Below are 16,539 nucleotides of genomic sequence, written 5' to 3'. Positions count from 1 at the left end.
TAGGGATGGACACTTCCACACTTGCTTCGGATGCTGGATCTGACCTAGATTTTTCACATGAGTGAATTTTAGCCATTTTTTAACCAAATTAGCATGGATGGTGTTTCTAGGGATGGACACTTCCTGACTTGCTTTGGATTCTGAATCTGATCTACATTTTCCAGACGAGTGACCAGAGTAATTTTTTTGGGGAAGCTTTATAATATTGTGGCCTGTTATGATTAAACTTGCATAGATGGTGCATCTAAGGATGAAAACTTCCAGACTTGCTTTGGATGTTGGAACTGACGACAATTATCTTGATTACTAAAGAGGTTAAAAGTTTATTGAGCAGGTCTATTTCCAAGTAACTATAAGTCCTACTTAAACCAAACTTGCATGTATCCATGTATTGATCTCGGGATGTACCCTATTTAGGAAAAAAAAAATATTATGTGAAATTTGCCTTACTTATACATAACATTCGTCGAGGTGAGCTTCGTAATCTTTGATTACCTATGTTTTATTATTGGCCTAATACAGAATGAAGACAGATTTTGGATTGTTTCAGTTCAGTTTGTAAGGCATGAAGTTATCTGTCATAATGCACAGTTCATTGGTAGAACTTTGACACGTAAGCTACCATTGTATGAAATAGTTTTAAGTGACAAGAATATAAAAAATTCTGTATATATTTCAGAGGATTGGATTCATCTGTGAAGACATATACACAGTGTCAGCTGAATGGAATGGTGTTTGCTGTGAGGGAGTTTGCAGTTGAGACATCTCAACTGATCAAAAAGAGACTGTTTACCGAGACAGAGTCCGAGGACAGGGGGAAAAGGAGGAGAGGACACACAAGGTCACAGGGTCATCATGGTGATACAGTGTGTGTTAAATATCCTGACAATTTTTTCCAGAATTATTTTGAAGTATTTGGAGGGATGTTCTTTTTGAAAAAAGGGTTAGTATATTTAATGTGTATCACATTGGCACAAAGCACAGTGTGACCTTCCAGATCAGAAAAAGGAATATAATTGGTAGCTTTCAATGTCTCTAAAATCCATAGTTATGAACATGGCAGAAATAAATTCAGAACTACTGTTTTGGATGCTGTGACATTTATTCTCTAGATAAAGTTAAAAACCTTCAAGTAGATCAGTTCCCAAGTGGATGTCTTAAATTGGTAACAGGAAAGGGGTGCCAATGGTACTAAGTTATTTAGCAGGAAAGGAGAAAATGTATACAGTGGTATAGCTGGATCAGGAATTAAACCTGCCCAAACTCCCACCCACCCCTCTGCATTACAGTAAATACTAGTCTGGTGCTCTACAAACTGAGCAACCCAGACTGATATCCAGGGCCTAAACCATTACATTGACCAACTTTATTTTGTTTGTGGTATTTGTAGGAATGCCAGTATAAAATTGTACAAATCTTGCTAAGATTACAATAAACTATTTTATGAGTCAGTTTTTTGCCCCCCCCCCCCCCAATAAAAATAATATATGTCTTTTTGATGTCATTGTGTCCATTTGATGCACATTTATTGAAACTGTGCATCCTGAGCAAAATTTAAGCATAATTTAATCAGGATGCACACTGAGTTTAACCATTGGATATACGTGTGTTCTAGACTTGCACTGTTTAGAATTTGTAAAAAAGAAATCTCCAGAGGAACAAGATGCTGTTCTGAAAAAGTACAGTGTAATGGTCTGCATTAAAATTAATTTCTATGATTTTTAGCTCACCAGAGCTTAAAGCTCAAGAGAGCTTTTCTGATCACTGGTTGTCCATCATCTGTCCGTCCATCTGTAAACTTTTCACATTTTCAACTTGTTCTCAAAACCACTGGGCCAATTTAAACCAAAGTTGGGACAAAGCATCCTTGGGTGATGGGGAGTTTAAATTGTTAAATGAAGGACCTTCCCCCCTTACAAGGGGAGATAATCAAGAAAAGTCAAAAATAGGGTGAGATCATTAAAAAATCTTATCAAAAACCACTGGGCCAGAAAATCTGAAACTTATATGAAGCATCCGTGGGTAGTGTATATTCTAAATTGTTCAAATCATGACCACTGGAGTAGGTAGGGCCACAGTAAGCATTACAAGGGGGAAAATCTGGTGAAGAACTGCAGGGCCAAAGTTATGCAGGTGAACATTGTGGCCCACAAATTTTACAAATCCAGAGGAGTAATATTTCAGACGTTTCCAGTCACCTGCATGGTGCAGTGGTTAGAGCGTTTGCTCTGGAGTTGATCCTGCAGGTTGGAATCCCACTGCGTTACATGGCAGGGTTTGACACTAAGGCATGTCCGACCGACCCAGTCTAGTAAATGAGTGGTCTGGTCATGTAAAATGTACGTGAACTAGACCGATTGGTCGTGTTGATAAAATAACTGTTAAAACCCATTTCAGTCTTTCAAATTAATATTCCAAAAACTTTTAAAGAATTTTTCTTAATTTGTTCGATAATAAACACAGCCAAGAATCCCCATTTGACACAGTTGCTATTTTTAGCCACAGCTGTAATAGAGAAGTTGCGGTAGAAACTAGCGTCGTTCAGTATCAATATGGTATAAATAGTTACTGAAAAAATATAGTCTGCAATTAATTTATTAATATTTAGGATAAAAAAATTTATTTGACTCAATTGGCTAGTCGGTAAAAATCTTAATGCGCAAGAGAAACGATTTCAAAATTATTTACCTCATTAAAATTAGTGATTTTAAGTAATAAATAAAATTTGCAAGTTTGGTCAGGGCTAGTGATTTTATAGTCAGGGCTAGTAAAAATTATAGGATGTAGCCCGACTGGTCTAGTACTCATAAAAGTTAATGTCAAACCCTGCATGGAGACCAGTCCTTTACATGAGACCATATAAAGTTAGGACCCATATTAAAGTGCTTGCATGAAAAAAATTCCCTCGCTGCTCAAAGGCTGTAAGTACTAATACAGATCTAAATTTGTGGCCCTCAAACAGCTAAGTGGTGGCATCACAAAATGAGTGAAAACATACAACCATCACTGTTTTAAAATCTATAGTACTTCGAATTCATATGAAAATTAATTAAATTTAAACATATAAGTTGTGTTTATAGAAAATATTTTGTGTTTCAGTGAAATACCATGCCGGTCCTTCACCTGTAATAATAGAGTGGAAAGGAACAACCCTGATTTGGTTTATCATTTCTTTTCTGAGAGGAAGACAGAGGAAGAACTTTTTTTTCTTTTGGAGGTAATTTTAGTCCAAAAATGGAACTCTTTTTGTCTTTTAAAGGCAATGAAATATGTGGAGATAACCAACAGTATTCGAGCTCAAAAGTCCATTAAACATTAAAAAATAGGAGAAGAGCAAACACAGACCTCTAAAACATCAGAGGTGGGATCAGGTGCCATGGAGGAGTGCGCACCCCCTGCCGACCGATCACACCTGCTGTGTGCTCCTTGTCGTGATCGGGAAATGAAGGCAAAATCTGTTGACCAGTGTGTAAATAATGGCCTAACAATTAGTAAGAAAAAAGTCAGTCAGCATTTGACTTAATGATAGATTGTATTTGCTGACAAGGTCATTGTATTGACTGTAGAGCGTACGAAATGATGACTTTAAACGATACTGCTGATATTCTTGTTTCATCAACTTGTTTTTCAAAAACTTACCTCGTTTTAGATATTGTGTAAGAAATTTTCACTTATCCAGAAAGACAAAAGCTCCCGTAATAAAAGATTATATCGTGGTTTTAAGGTAGAAGTAATATTGCTTTAGTACATTAGGGGGTCAAAGTTTTTAACAGAAAAAAATGGGGACATGCATTATGCAGCTAGGTTAAGGACTCCCATAGGTACGTCAGCCTATGCAGAGGTTCTGGAAAGCTATTATGACATCACGTTAAAACAATTCAAATGAATCTTGATGAATAAATACTATAAGTTCTTTTTAAAACACACTAAAATACTTTCTTTTATCATAAATATTATAAAGATAAATGGATGTGCAACCTATCTTACCAAAATAGCACTTTGAGCAGTCAGGGGTGAGACTGAAATCTGTCATTTTTGAAAAATGATGGATAATCATCATATTTACTAAGTACGTATTTTCGTCATTTTTGTCAATATGACTTACTATCGTCATATTTTCTTTTTCAACTTAATTCTTCTATCCTGGTTACATAAAAGCGAAATTTGAATTCACCGCTGAAAAAGGAGTGTTTATGCAAGTTTCATTTCATCCGGGTCACTAATTACTGCCGACCATGTGCGTTAGAACATCAACATGGAAGGTGAAAGTTATTATTTAGCGGTAAAATGTCGAATTTTGGTAGAACTAATTCGCCATTTTTACATGGCTTTTAGCCCTATAAAAACATATAGTACACCGTATGGAAGAATACGTACTTGTAGAGAAAAGTCTTGACAAAAAGTTAAAGCCATAAAAAAGTAGTGCGCCCCGTAAAACAAGCGAGATATTTCAGTGCGCCCAGACCCTCCATTTTGAAAAAAAGACGGAATATCGTCATTTTCGTCTTCTTTCCTATTTAATGCAAATAAATTGACAAATAACTCTTCCACTCTTATTTTTGCTTGGGAAATTTATACTGTCAACATAACCAGTATTGTAGTCAACTGTATTAGAGAAATGAAGTTCGTTTACGATGTTTTTGTCCTTTTTTCGGTTGGTGGATCTAACATTTTTCAAAGAGAGGTAACTCGGTATTCTAGAAACACTCTAAATTTTTATGACTGTTTTTCGTCATTTTCTTAAAAATGACGAGTTTAAGTCATAATAAGAATTTTATTTTATGGCTTAAAATCGTCATTTTAAAAATGACGGATTTCAGTCTCACCCCTGACTGTTGAGTATGTAGAATATAGCCTAGATATAAATAGTTGCTGTTGTGTTAATCTTGACCTAGCGTGTGCAGTGACAGTGAATATTTAATAAAAAACATTTATTTTCCTGTTCGACATTTTAGACCGGCCATGTCAATGAAGCCCCAAATTCTCAATAATCTTGATCCTATCCTGTAAAGCTAAAGTTAAATCACAATTGTTGAGTTGTGAATTTTATATGATGATGAGGTTGGAATTATTCTTTAAAAAATTATTCTTTAAACTTTATTCTTGCAAGTTGTAGCTGTAGCCTTGTTCAGTAGTTGTAGTACCGTACTTACTGGATCAAATCAAACTTCAATGAAAAAGAGCACACTCAAGGGAAGTAACTCTAGCTCATGTAGATATTCGTGATAAAAATCTATGGATTTCATGTACAAACTCCGACAAAATCCCAGTGACTGAAATTTAATAGCCGGCAAAATTTCTCGTACAGGCGGTTAATTTTGCCGGTTGCTGGCTCTTATTGAAAACACTGCTAACTGAGATTTCTGTGTACTTGAGGCGTGGATCAAGGTATTATCATAGCTTGTTAAAATAAAAATGAATATGAAACAAGCTTAATTGGACCAGAATAAATAGTTATTCTAAAATATATCAATCCACATTTGATTGTCAAACTAAATTGATAATGTGTAGACCTTATATATAGCCGTAGGGAACACATTTGTACAGTAACGTGTTAGAATGCGGGGTCCAGCCCCTAGAAAATATCAAAAGTTCAACGATATCTGCTTCACTAAAAATTATGAATTTTTAGACACATGTAGCTATTATTCCTTCTATTCTGAAAAGTGCTGGGAGCTAGTTGTGCTTTGTTTATTTAATCCGTAATGTAACATTACTCCAGTGCATATTACATCTATGTCTGGAGTTTATAGAAGAATAAAGGCTTAATTTTACACAATTTCCAAGCATGAGGAAGTTGCTCCCAGCAAAAACAAAAAAACTAAAACAAAGCTGAATAAATTTTATAGCAAAAAGATGCCTGAATGTATTTGAACTTTTACGATCTTTGATGAGAAAGTTGCTCCCAGCACTTTTCAGATTAAAGAGATTGTCTAAAAGAAAACAGAATAAATTTTATAGCAGAAAGATACACGTATATCGTTGAACTTATACAATTTTGTAGAAGTACATGTATGTTCTAATTTTAAACCTGTCACGTGACAAACAGCTGATGTAAGCGATGTCGCTTTGGCCGAACTCGACAGAGACCCGATATATACAAGTGCAAACACCACAATGCACATTCATCAAAACTAATGCCATTGAAAAAAATTAAAATTGTCTGAATATATAAGGCGTATATTTCCTGGGCGTTCTTAACCTAGCTGCGTACAAAAATCTTCTTTATTAGAACAGCAGGACCATGAAAAATAAAATCAATATGGGGCAAGTTGAATCTCATTTTAGCACATGAATCTTTTGAGCCAGTTAGTATTTCTCTTAAAAAAATGAAGAAGATTTTGAAATTGCATGCCAGTCATCATTGCTTTTGCATTTAGAAACCCTCAGTAGCATTTCTCTTTATACCATATTAGCACATAGCAATCTTAAAAAAAACTGTTCTGGAAAAAAGTAACAAAATGAGATTTTTGACTGCTTTAACTTCAAATATCTTGAGATTAAAATGTGGTATTTTAATTGCAACAAAGTATAGTATTTTATTACTTTACAAAATATAATATGTTACAAATTGTTCATTTGACAAACTAGTGAAAAAAAACCCAGAAAAATTAAATAACAGGGTTTTCAGTTCAGGATGTTGCAATGTCTTGTGCATTCTCCTGTGCTACTAATCCAAATTTTAAATCTAAACTGTAGGTAAAAGAAGCTCCAGTTAATCAAGGTGCAGTAGATATTGAAAAACAACTTGGCACCAGAGTGATGGCACAAGTCGGAGCAGAGCTGCTTGGCCAGTCCATGTGTTCAGTATTTTATCCCAGTTCTCTTGGAATCCTCTGTATGGAAACAAAAGTAAGAACTTCTTAACCAGTACAAACAATGAATTATAAGAACCTTACAGTTTAATTTTTTTACAAAATTTATATAATGGATAAATAATGAGATGGTGTTGAAAAGATGAGAGAAAGAAAAATCCCCTCTGAGGACCAAAGACCCTCTGAGGGTATGTTTTCTGTAAACTATTTAACACCATCAAGTTATATATCTTACTTTAAAAAAATCTCCACTTTGGACCCCAAAGAAACATTTATTATGCCCCCGCCATAAAATGGCAGTAGCATATAGTGTTATCCAGTTCCGTCATTCACTTTCTGTTCATTATCTCTGCAATGGTTGCACACATTCAACTCAAATTTGACATATGGATATGCCTTAGGAATACATAGGTCAAGTTTGAATTTGGTCATGTTCCATGATTTTTGACAGTTATTGTTCTTGAACTTAGGAAAAAATAAGAAATTTTCAGTTTCCGCTCTCTAACTTTTGTAGAGATGTATGTATAATGTTGAAATTGCATATGCTGGTATTTTACCAGAAATTATTATGTTTCCTGTCAGTTTGTCTCTATATAATCAATACCCAACTATATTGCACAGTGTTCAAAGGATTTATATAGCATAAGCATACTATGCCAAAATAGTGCACAGCTTCATTTTCTAAGGAAAATGTGACAGCGCCCATGCCAGGTATTGAACTCATGACCCCGAGATTGTCAGTCCGATGCACTACCGATTACACCACGTACACCGTTATCTAGACCACTGTATTTTAATATATATAACCTTAATTTCAAATATTTGACAAAAAGATTATGAGGTACATGTAGCAGGATGTGACGTCATAATAGGGTCTACTAACATGTTTGTAAGAGGTGATGAAACACTGGAAATGGAGAAAATATTGTTGTTTTTATACAACAGTCAGCATAATAATAACAATAGTGTTGTACTTTGCATGCACTATGCCTAAATAGTAGTCAGGGTTTGACAAATAGTGCACTTGCCTCGTGCACCATGCGTCAAACCCTGACTACTTTTTAGGCATACCGTAAATCTGAAAATTTTTGCTGTAGATAAATTTTTAGCAAATTTGCGCATGATTACATTCGCAAAAATATTTTTCTTAAAAATAAATCAACAACAAAAAATGTCTTTATCTAAAGATTACATCATTATATATATTCTAAGTACATGTGTGATTTATGAAAAATGTTATGAAAACTTTCAACACTTTGGATGATTTATCTTTTCTAATTTTTTTTCTGATTATTGAACGTTGGCATAGTTTAATATTGTATGTTTATTCGTAATTTATTGTATGTACATGCGTGACTTACAAACGTATAAGAAAATCTTAAGAGCTTTATATACTTTATTTCAAATGACGATTTGCAAAAATTTTAAACTTAAAAATTAATCAACAGACTTTTGACCCAGATTCGCAAAAATAAATTGACGTAAAAATTTCCAGATTTACAGTAGTGCATGAACCAGATTTACAGTAGTGCATGAAAAAGCACAACACTATTATATAAATAGGGTCAAGTTGAAATATAAAACTACTAAATATTGCATTTGAATTTCTGCCTGCTTGCAGGGGCATTCGTGGTGATAACGACATATCTAGTTCATTCATATATCCAATTTTGCTGCAATACAATAGGATCTAGCCCATTTAAATATTCAACAGTTACACTATACAATAGCCTAATCGAACACCCCTTTTATTTATTGCCCCTGAAAATAAAGGGTACGTCATTTACACGGACAATTTTTATACTAGTCCAACTTTGTATACACAGAACACTTATTTCTGTGGTACAGTTAGGCCCAGCAGAAAAGGATATCCCAAAGCCATGATTCCTGCAGCAAGAGATGCAAGGAGAGGCATGTCAGACTGGCTGATGTGTGGACAATGTTGGCACAATATTGGAAGGACAATCGCCTCGCAGCTAGGTTAAAGACTCCCATATATACGTCAGCCTATGCAGAGGTTCGGTAAAGCTATTATGACGTCACATTAAAGCAATACAAATGAATCCGATGAATAAATACTATATGTTCTTTTTAAAACACACTTAATACTTTCGTTTATCATAAATATTATAAAGATAAATGGGTGTGCAACTTATCTTGCCATAATAGCACTTAGCGTATGTAGAATGAAAGCCAGCTTGATCTCGCTGTACTTACTGAGATGACGTCTTTTCTTAGTTTGACACACAGCTTCTCTGTACTTGAGGTGTGGATCAAGCTTTTATTGTAGCTTGTTAAAAAAAAAAAATATGAAACACGCGTAGTCGGACCAAAAGAGAGAAATATTCTGAAATATGTTAATCCACATTTTATTGTCAAACTAAATTGATAATGTGTAGACTTTATATAAAGCAGTAGGGAGCACATTTGTACAGTAACATGCTAGAATGACAGGTCCAGCCCCTCGAAAATATCAAAAGTTCAACGATATCCACTTCACTATAAATTCTGAATTTTTAAACACGTGTAGCTATTATTCTTACTATTCTGAAAAATGCTGGGAGCTGGTTGTGCATGGTTGATTTATTCCGTAATGTAACATTATTCAATTGCAAATTACTTTTTTGACTGGAGTTTATAGAAAGATGGCTAAATTTTAAACAATTCTCGAGAATGAGGAAGTTGCTTCCAGCACTTTTCGTGTTAAGAATTTGTCTCAAAGAAAACAGAATAAATTTTATAGTGGAAAAATGCCAGTATATCATTGAACTTTTACGATCTTTGTAGTAGTACCTATATGTTCTAATTTTAAACCTGTCACGTGACAAACAGCTGATGTAAGCGATGTCGCTTTGGCCGAACTCAGCAGAGACCCGACATATACAAGTGCAAACACCACAAATCACATTTATCAAAATTAATGCTGTTAAAAAAATATTAAAATTGTATTCATTTTCCCTGAATATATTAAAGGCGTATATTTCGTGGGCGTCCTTAACCTAGCTGCGCTCGTGTATTATCGATCGTCATACCACAGACCAGAAGAAGATGATCTCGTCAACACCAGAAAGAACAAAGATGGCACTGAAGTTGAGCTTCCTGTCACACCAAAGTGAAGGGTTATGCTGCATACATGGGTGGTGTTGACAGACTTTATCAGATGTCGAAGATGACCACAAGTCCAAAAAATCCCTTCGCTGGTACCGCAAGATTGAAATCCGCCTGCGAGAAGTAGCTCTGTACAATTCATATGTCTAAGAGGGAATTGTTTTGGACCACAATCCAAGAAACAAAAGGAAACGAGACATGCTCAGCTATCGACTTGATGTTGCTCACCAACTTATAGGTGATTACTGCCAGGAAAGGAGAGGATTCAAACGTCCGTGTCCCCGTTCACTTGATGCACAACCAGAGATTCGACTTCACGAAAAATCCCACTGGCCTGCAGTACTGGAAGTGGCAATACAGTGTGTGTTTTGTGTAACAAGAAACATGTATTGTACGAAAACAGTCATCCTGGATGTTCTGTGGCCGAAAATCCAATTAAACAAACAAAAACCACCATGAAATGCGAAAAATGCAATGTTCCTTTGTGCTGTAATGCAAGAAGCACTTGCTTCAAAGACTACCACACAAAAGTCTATTACTGGCAGTAGACTTTTGCAGTGAAAACTTGAAGAAACTAAAGCTAACTAGTGAAAAGTGTACACATTTTATTGACTTGTGACTGGTGATGAAAAACTCTGATTTTTAGAGAAACAGTGACATCATTCATTTGAAATTTTTTTGGACTTGTGTTGATAAAACCTTTGAAATGTTTTTGGACTTGTGTTGATAAAACCTTATCATGTTTTATATCATTTTGTTCAGGAAATATTTGTCTTTCAATTGATGGTAAGAATTTGTATAATTTTAAAACTTCATAGCAGGAAATTAATCAAAATTTACGAAAATTTAAATTTTCAAATGATTTTTTTTATAATTACAATATTATTTTAATTTTACTTGTAATTGTTCATGAAATTTACATATCCTCATAGAGAATTAATTGCCTTTTCAATGATGTATTACTTAATAAATTTGATAAAGAAATAAAGATTTTATGATGATTTTTCTAACGGTACCCATTTTGGCTACTGATGAGCAAAGTTACTCAGTGTACCAGGCTCTGGAGATCTTGAGTTACTCAATGTTGAAGAGTTAATGAGAGCTATTCAATGAAATCAACATTTTTAATCTTGACTTTTCTTTTAATCTGACTTCAAAATTGTGTTAGGCTTAGTTTCAAAGAAAGTAGTCAAGAAATTTTTTATCAAATTTTATATGCCAATACATATTAATGAGAGCTATTCAATGGCAACAACATTATTCATCTTGACCTTTCTTTTGACCTTTACTTCAAAGAACTGTGAATAATAGTATTTTTCATGATTTTAATGATTTCTCATATTTATATAGATATTTATGTGAATTTTCACAAAACATAAACTTAATCTATTTGGATGAACAAAGAGAGATAACTCTATGATTTTGGTAAAACATGTTTTTCAGTATAAATATCAATCAAAAACAGAAAATATTTTCAAAACATATCCCCCCCCCCCCCCTGTGTAACAACAAATCTTTTTTTTACAGGTATTATGAAGTGTCATTTCATAAATTCACACCAAAGCTTTTTATGTTTCATTGGGGGGGGGGGGGGGGCATAAAACAGCAAAACTGAAACTGATTTCAAATGCTATGACAAATTTTAAAAAAAAATTATACATTGAATTTTACAAAAACTTAACATACAGACAGATTTAAGGGTCATTTATCCATTTCCATGCATATTTGAAAATTTGGTGATGTTTTAAAGCCTGATTTCAATGTATAATTTTTTTTACATACCCCCACCCCATCCCCCTTATGAAATGAGTTGTAAAAAAAGCAATTAACATTTTGATGCTTGGTTTAATTAATAAATCAATTACTAATGAACTATTCTTTGTATTCAAGTAAGTTGTAATGGCCAAAATGCAAGTTGAATAAGATGGGAATCAAGAGTTTGCGTTCGTAGTTCTTTGTTTTTAGCGTAGTGTGCCTAGTTTCAAAGATTTTATTAAACCTTACATGCTGATACATATTGGCAAATGCTATTCAACTGCATCGACATTTTTTATCTTGATCTTTCCTTTGACCTTGACTTCATTAATGTGTTAAACTAAATTTCAAAGGAAATATACTAGTATTCAGGATATTTTTTTCAAACTTCATATGCTTATACATATAAATTAGAGCTTTTCATTTGCTTCAATATTTTTACCTTAACATTGCCTTTTACCTTGACATCACCTTTCTGTTATTTGTTTTCAAGGTACAAATTAACATTCATTACCAAACACCAAATGCTGTTACATATTAGGGAGAACTATTCAACATCACCAGTATTTTTTTTTTACCTTGACCTTTCATTTGATCTTGACCTCACTTTTCTCAAATTTGTTTTAAGCTCAAAGAAACTATTCCAGATATTTATATGTAAGCTTATATGCGCCCACTTTTTTTTCGAAGAATTTATCAATTTTTTTCCATTTCTTTTCATCTTGAATGTCCCAATGACCTTTGACTTTTAAAACCATAAAATGATTGAATTTTTTCAAACCTCAACGGTATAAATCGAATGTGTTGAAATTCGTCTACCCCTTATGATGTCACTGTGAAATTACGTGAATCATTTATGACTGAACAATGAATTTTAAGGACAAACCTGTTTTTACACAGAATTAAATACCCCTTGCTTAGAATAGTGTTATATAAGGGAAAACATTTGCAAATGTAAATATTATTTATTTTGTATTAAATTCAGCTTTACAGAAACTATTCAAGGTATTTTAATCGAACTCCATACACTAATACAAATTTTCATGTTGCATTACTATTGAACCATGGATGGGGCATTCATGCCCTTAAGACATAACTCTAGTTTTTATCTGGACTATTTGCTTATGAGATTTAACTTCCAGATTAAAGAGGGTCTACAGTAGTAAATTCAAATGATTGAGGCACATCTTAAATAATACATTTTCTACTGACTTGATTAATGAAAAGGGTGAAAATAACAAAATGTGATAAATCTTAAAAAATCTTTTACAGACCTGTTTACTCTTACAATTTCGCCGTATTTTTTACGGATTTTGAGTCCATAATAGGTCTCACGTTTTGCTTTAATGAAAATACAGAAAATCCGAAATCCGTTCGTTTGGATTTTAGCAGTTAGTTTTCGTTATGATCTGTCTCAGTTTGGCGCTTTTTAATCACTAAAAAAGAAATATTTCAAACACTTAAGTGATGTCGGGTTGCCAAAAATGCGGTGGTTTCTCTAGTAATATGTGTAAAATCGATGGAAAGTAAAATTTTACGGGCAAATGTCAAACCTCACTGACAAATGTAACAAAAAATACTGAGAATCAACAATATGGGTAAACAGGTTTGCTTTTAACAAATCTGTGAAGAGGGCATAAACCAGGAAATTCCAGAGGTGGGATCAGGTACCTAGGAGGAGTAAGCATCCCCTGTTGACCGGTCACACTTGCAGTGAGCCCTATGCATTGATCAAAGAGATGGAACATTCCATAGTCAAATTTAGTGTAAAAACAAGGGCCTAACAATGTGTATGAAACAAGTCAGCTAAAATATGACTCACTGATAGGTTATATTTTGCTAACAAGGTCATTATAACAACAACAGAGTTTACGAAAACTGACTTTAAACCATGTTGTTGAAATCTCTGTAACATCAGCTTATCTCTCAGTAGCCTGTCTTGGATTGAAAATTAAAGGTTACCTCTTTAGACCTGTTACTTTTAAGATTCAGGAAGGATTTACAAGTAAAACGTTACAGATTGAGTTGACAAAAGTTATCGATTTTTTTTTCATTTAAGTTTCATGAAAATATATCTTTTCTCTGTACTTCTTGTAAATGAATAAATCTCAATATTTTTTTGATGTTACTCTAACACTAATTATTTCCTCTGGCTTTACGAGTATATAATGATGGGAGTGTACATCTTTCCATTTCTATGTCTATATATCTGCTACTGAGAGTATCCAACTGTTGTCCATAACTCCTCTTATACCACTGAATAAAATTTAATGAGGCTTTCACAGAATTCTGATTATGTAATGGTGCCATTTTGACCTCCTACTGTCTGGTCAGACATTTTTTGGAGGTTCCCCCTCAGCAAATAATTGACTTCTTAATTGTAGTAAAAAAACTACAATATTCATGTTGTTTACAGTTCTCTTGTTTCTATTGTAGTTAATTTTTGTTTTCCTCAAAATCACACTGGAGCATTCAATATCCATATGTAAGGGAGAGATAGGATCATCTGATAATCCAGGGAAGATAATGTACACCGAGTCATTTGACATTCTTAAAGCTGAGGACAGACTAAAAATGGCTGAGTTTCTCTGCTGGTTAGGATCAGTACAAGATTATGGAAAATATAAGTTTTTCTGATGTATAAACATATCAACTTATGTCCATCCACTGCCTATTTCGTCATATACATTTGTATGTAGTTATTATATGTTATAATGTTATAATATGAACTTTTATTTAAAGAAAGGTAATTATACAAACTTAACATTTTTTTTTTTGATTTGTCATTTTTTTTAAACTACAAGAAAGCTTATGTTTTGGCCAGGAGTCTGTCATTCTTTTATCTATCTTTTGTCTGTCTGTTTTTAAACAGCCTTTCAAAATGCTTCTCATCATACACAGTTAAAATTATAATTAATAATTTCAGTAGAAAACGTTACATAGTAGTAATCAAAGTTTGTCAGTAAATGGTACATTATCAGGAACTATCAAAGTTTGTCAGTAAACATTAAATTATCATAAATTGTCAAAATTTGTCAGTAAATAGTACATTATCAAAAATTGTCACAGTAAATATTACATAATCAATAATAGTCAAAGTATGTCAGTACATTGTGAATTAATGTCAGAGTTTGTCAGTAAATAGTCAGTCATTGTCAAAGATTTTCAGTGAAAAATACATAATCAGTAATTGTCAGAGTTTTCTCAGTGATTCGTTCATTATGAATTAATGTCAAAATTTGTCTATAAACAATACATTATCAGTATATGTGAGAGGTTGTCAGTAAATTGTCAAAGTTTGTCAGGTAATACCTTTAAATTTATGTTTACTATGTTCACATAGTGTATTTTTAATTATTGTCATAGTTTGTAAATGCAGTGTTTTATCAGTAATTGTCATAATTTGTTATTTAAGGTTATCAGTAATTGTCCTGATGAAAACAACTTGTCTAGGCTTGTGAGTAAAACAGTTTTATCAGTAATCAGTGATTGTCTTAGTGCGTACATTATCAGTAATTCATATTTTTGGTGAATACAGACATTAAAAGTTGTCTAAGATTTGCAGTAAGGGCTATGTTTTGTCAATAATTTTCTACGTTTTGGCAAGTGAAATGGGACTGTAAGTAAATTTACTAGCAGAGTAGTGTGTTTTGATGAGAAGTAGTTTAATTTTATATAGTAAATGGACAGGTATGAAATTCAACAGATCTACTAAATTCTGTATATTTTGATGATGAACCTATAGCTAATGTTTACAGAAAAGTTGTCAGGTATAATGTTTGTGTGTTACGTTATGGTCTAATTTTCACTAAGGACTACAATTTGTCATATTTGACATTTTAATGCTAGTCATTTTGGTGTATCCATAGAGCAGATAAATAGAAGATGAAACTTTTAAAACTTTAATATTATTCATAGCTATGAAGACAGGTTTATACGTCTTATTAGATGATGTATCCTGGGGTACAGGATGTGTTGACCGTTGTAAGCTATCCAGCTCACTTAAGATGTAAGCCCTTGCTAGCTATACCAGCTAATTTAAGCTGTAAGCCCTGGTGAGCTGTTCCAGCTTACTTAAGCTGAAAGCCTTAGTGAGCTGATATCCCGATGTTTGGGATTTGTCTGTCTATCTGTATACTTTTAACATTTTCGACTGACAAGAGAATTATTATACCCCCCGCAAACGAAGTTTAGGGGGGTATATTGGAATCAGCTTGTCCGTCTGTCTGTCCGTCTGTCTGTCTGTCCGTCTGTCTGTAGACGAGATTTTGTCCGGACCATTTCCTGGAAATTGTTGCAAGGATTTGTCTGAAAATTTGTACACTTATTCTTTGCCATATGAAGGTGTGCACCTGGTATTTTCATCATGATTGGATAATTTTTTTGCATTTTACAGGTGTTTTTTTCATTTTTATTATGTGGTTTTGTCTGGATCAGTTCCCAGAGACTATTGCATAGATTTGTATGAAAATTTGTACACTTATTATTTACCATATGAAGATGTGCACCTGGTATTTTCAACATTATTTGATAATTTTTCTACATTTTACAGGTGTTTTTTTTTAATTTTTATTGACTGAGTCATTTCGGGTTCATGTCAAAGGTTTGAGACATAGAATCTAGAACATCTGTACAAAAATGTGAACTACAGCTTAAAACTACTCATTAGAACTAAAAAAAAAAAATCACAAAGTATTAAAAACAGTTTTTACATTACACAGCAGATAGTGTAAATCCATTTGTCCCTTGGGAGTAATGAGTGGACATGCATCCAGTTAAAGATTAATTAATGAGTTCAGTGTGGGAAGCTGTTAGGGCATCTATGATCAAGCAGGTCTTATCTATATCTCCAGGGAATTGG

General features: G+C 33.5%; 1 protein-coding gene across 1 annotated transcript; it reads left to right on the top strand.

Annotated features, from left to right (window-relative positions):
- Positions 1-523: 523 nt before the first annotated feature.
- LOC133179913 (uncharacterized) lies at positions 524-14,400 on the top strand. Its single transcript, XM_061314590.1, has 5 exons — positions 524-558; positions 680-943; positions 3,100-3,217; positions 6,700-6,852; positions 14,115-14,400. Exons 1-5 carry the CDS (start codon positions 524-526, stop codon positions 14,313-14,315), a joined length of 771 nt encoding a protein of 256 aa, XP_061170574.1. The 3' UTR covers positions 14,316-14,400.
- The last annotated feature ends 2,139 nt before the right edge of the window (positions 14,401-16,539 follow it).

This window comes from Saccostrea echinata, unplaced genomic scaffold, assembly GCF_033153115.1.
Source record: "Saccostrea echinata isolate AGI-Se365-2 ecotype Australia unplaced genomic scaffold, CSIRO_AGI_Sech_v1 ptg000005l, whole genome shotgun sequence".
In the NCBI taxonomy this organism is placed as follows: Eukaryota; Metazoa; Mollusca; class Bivalvia; order Ostreida; family Ostreidae; genus Saccostrea; species Saccostrea echinata.
This window is presented reverse-complemented; position numbering and strand designations above follow the sequence as displayed.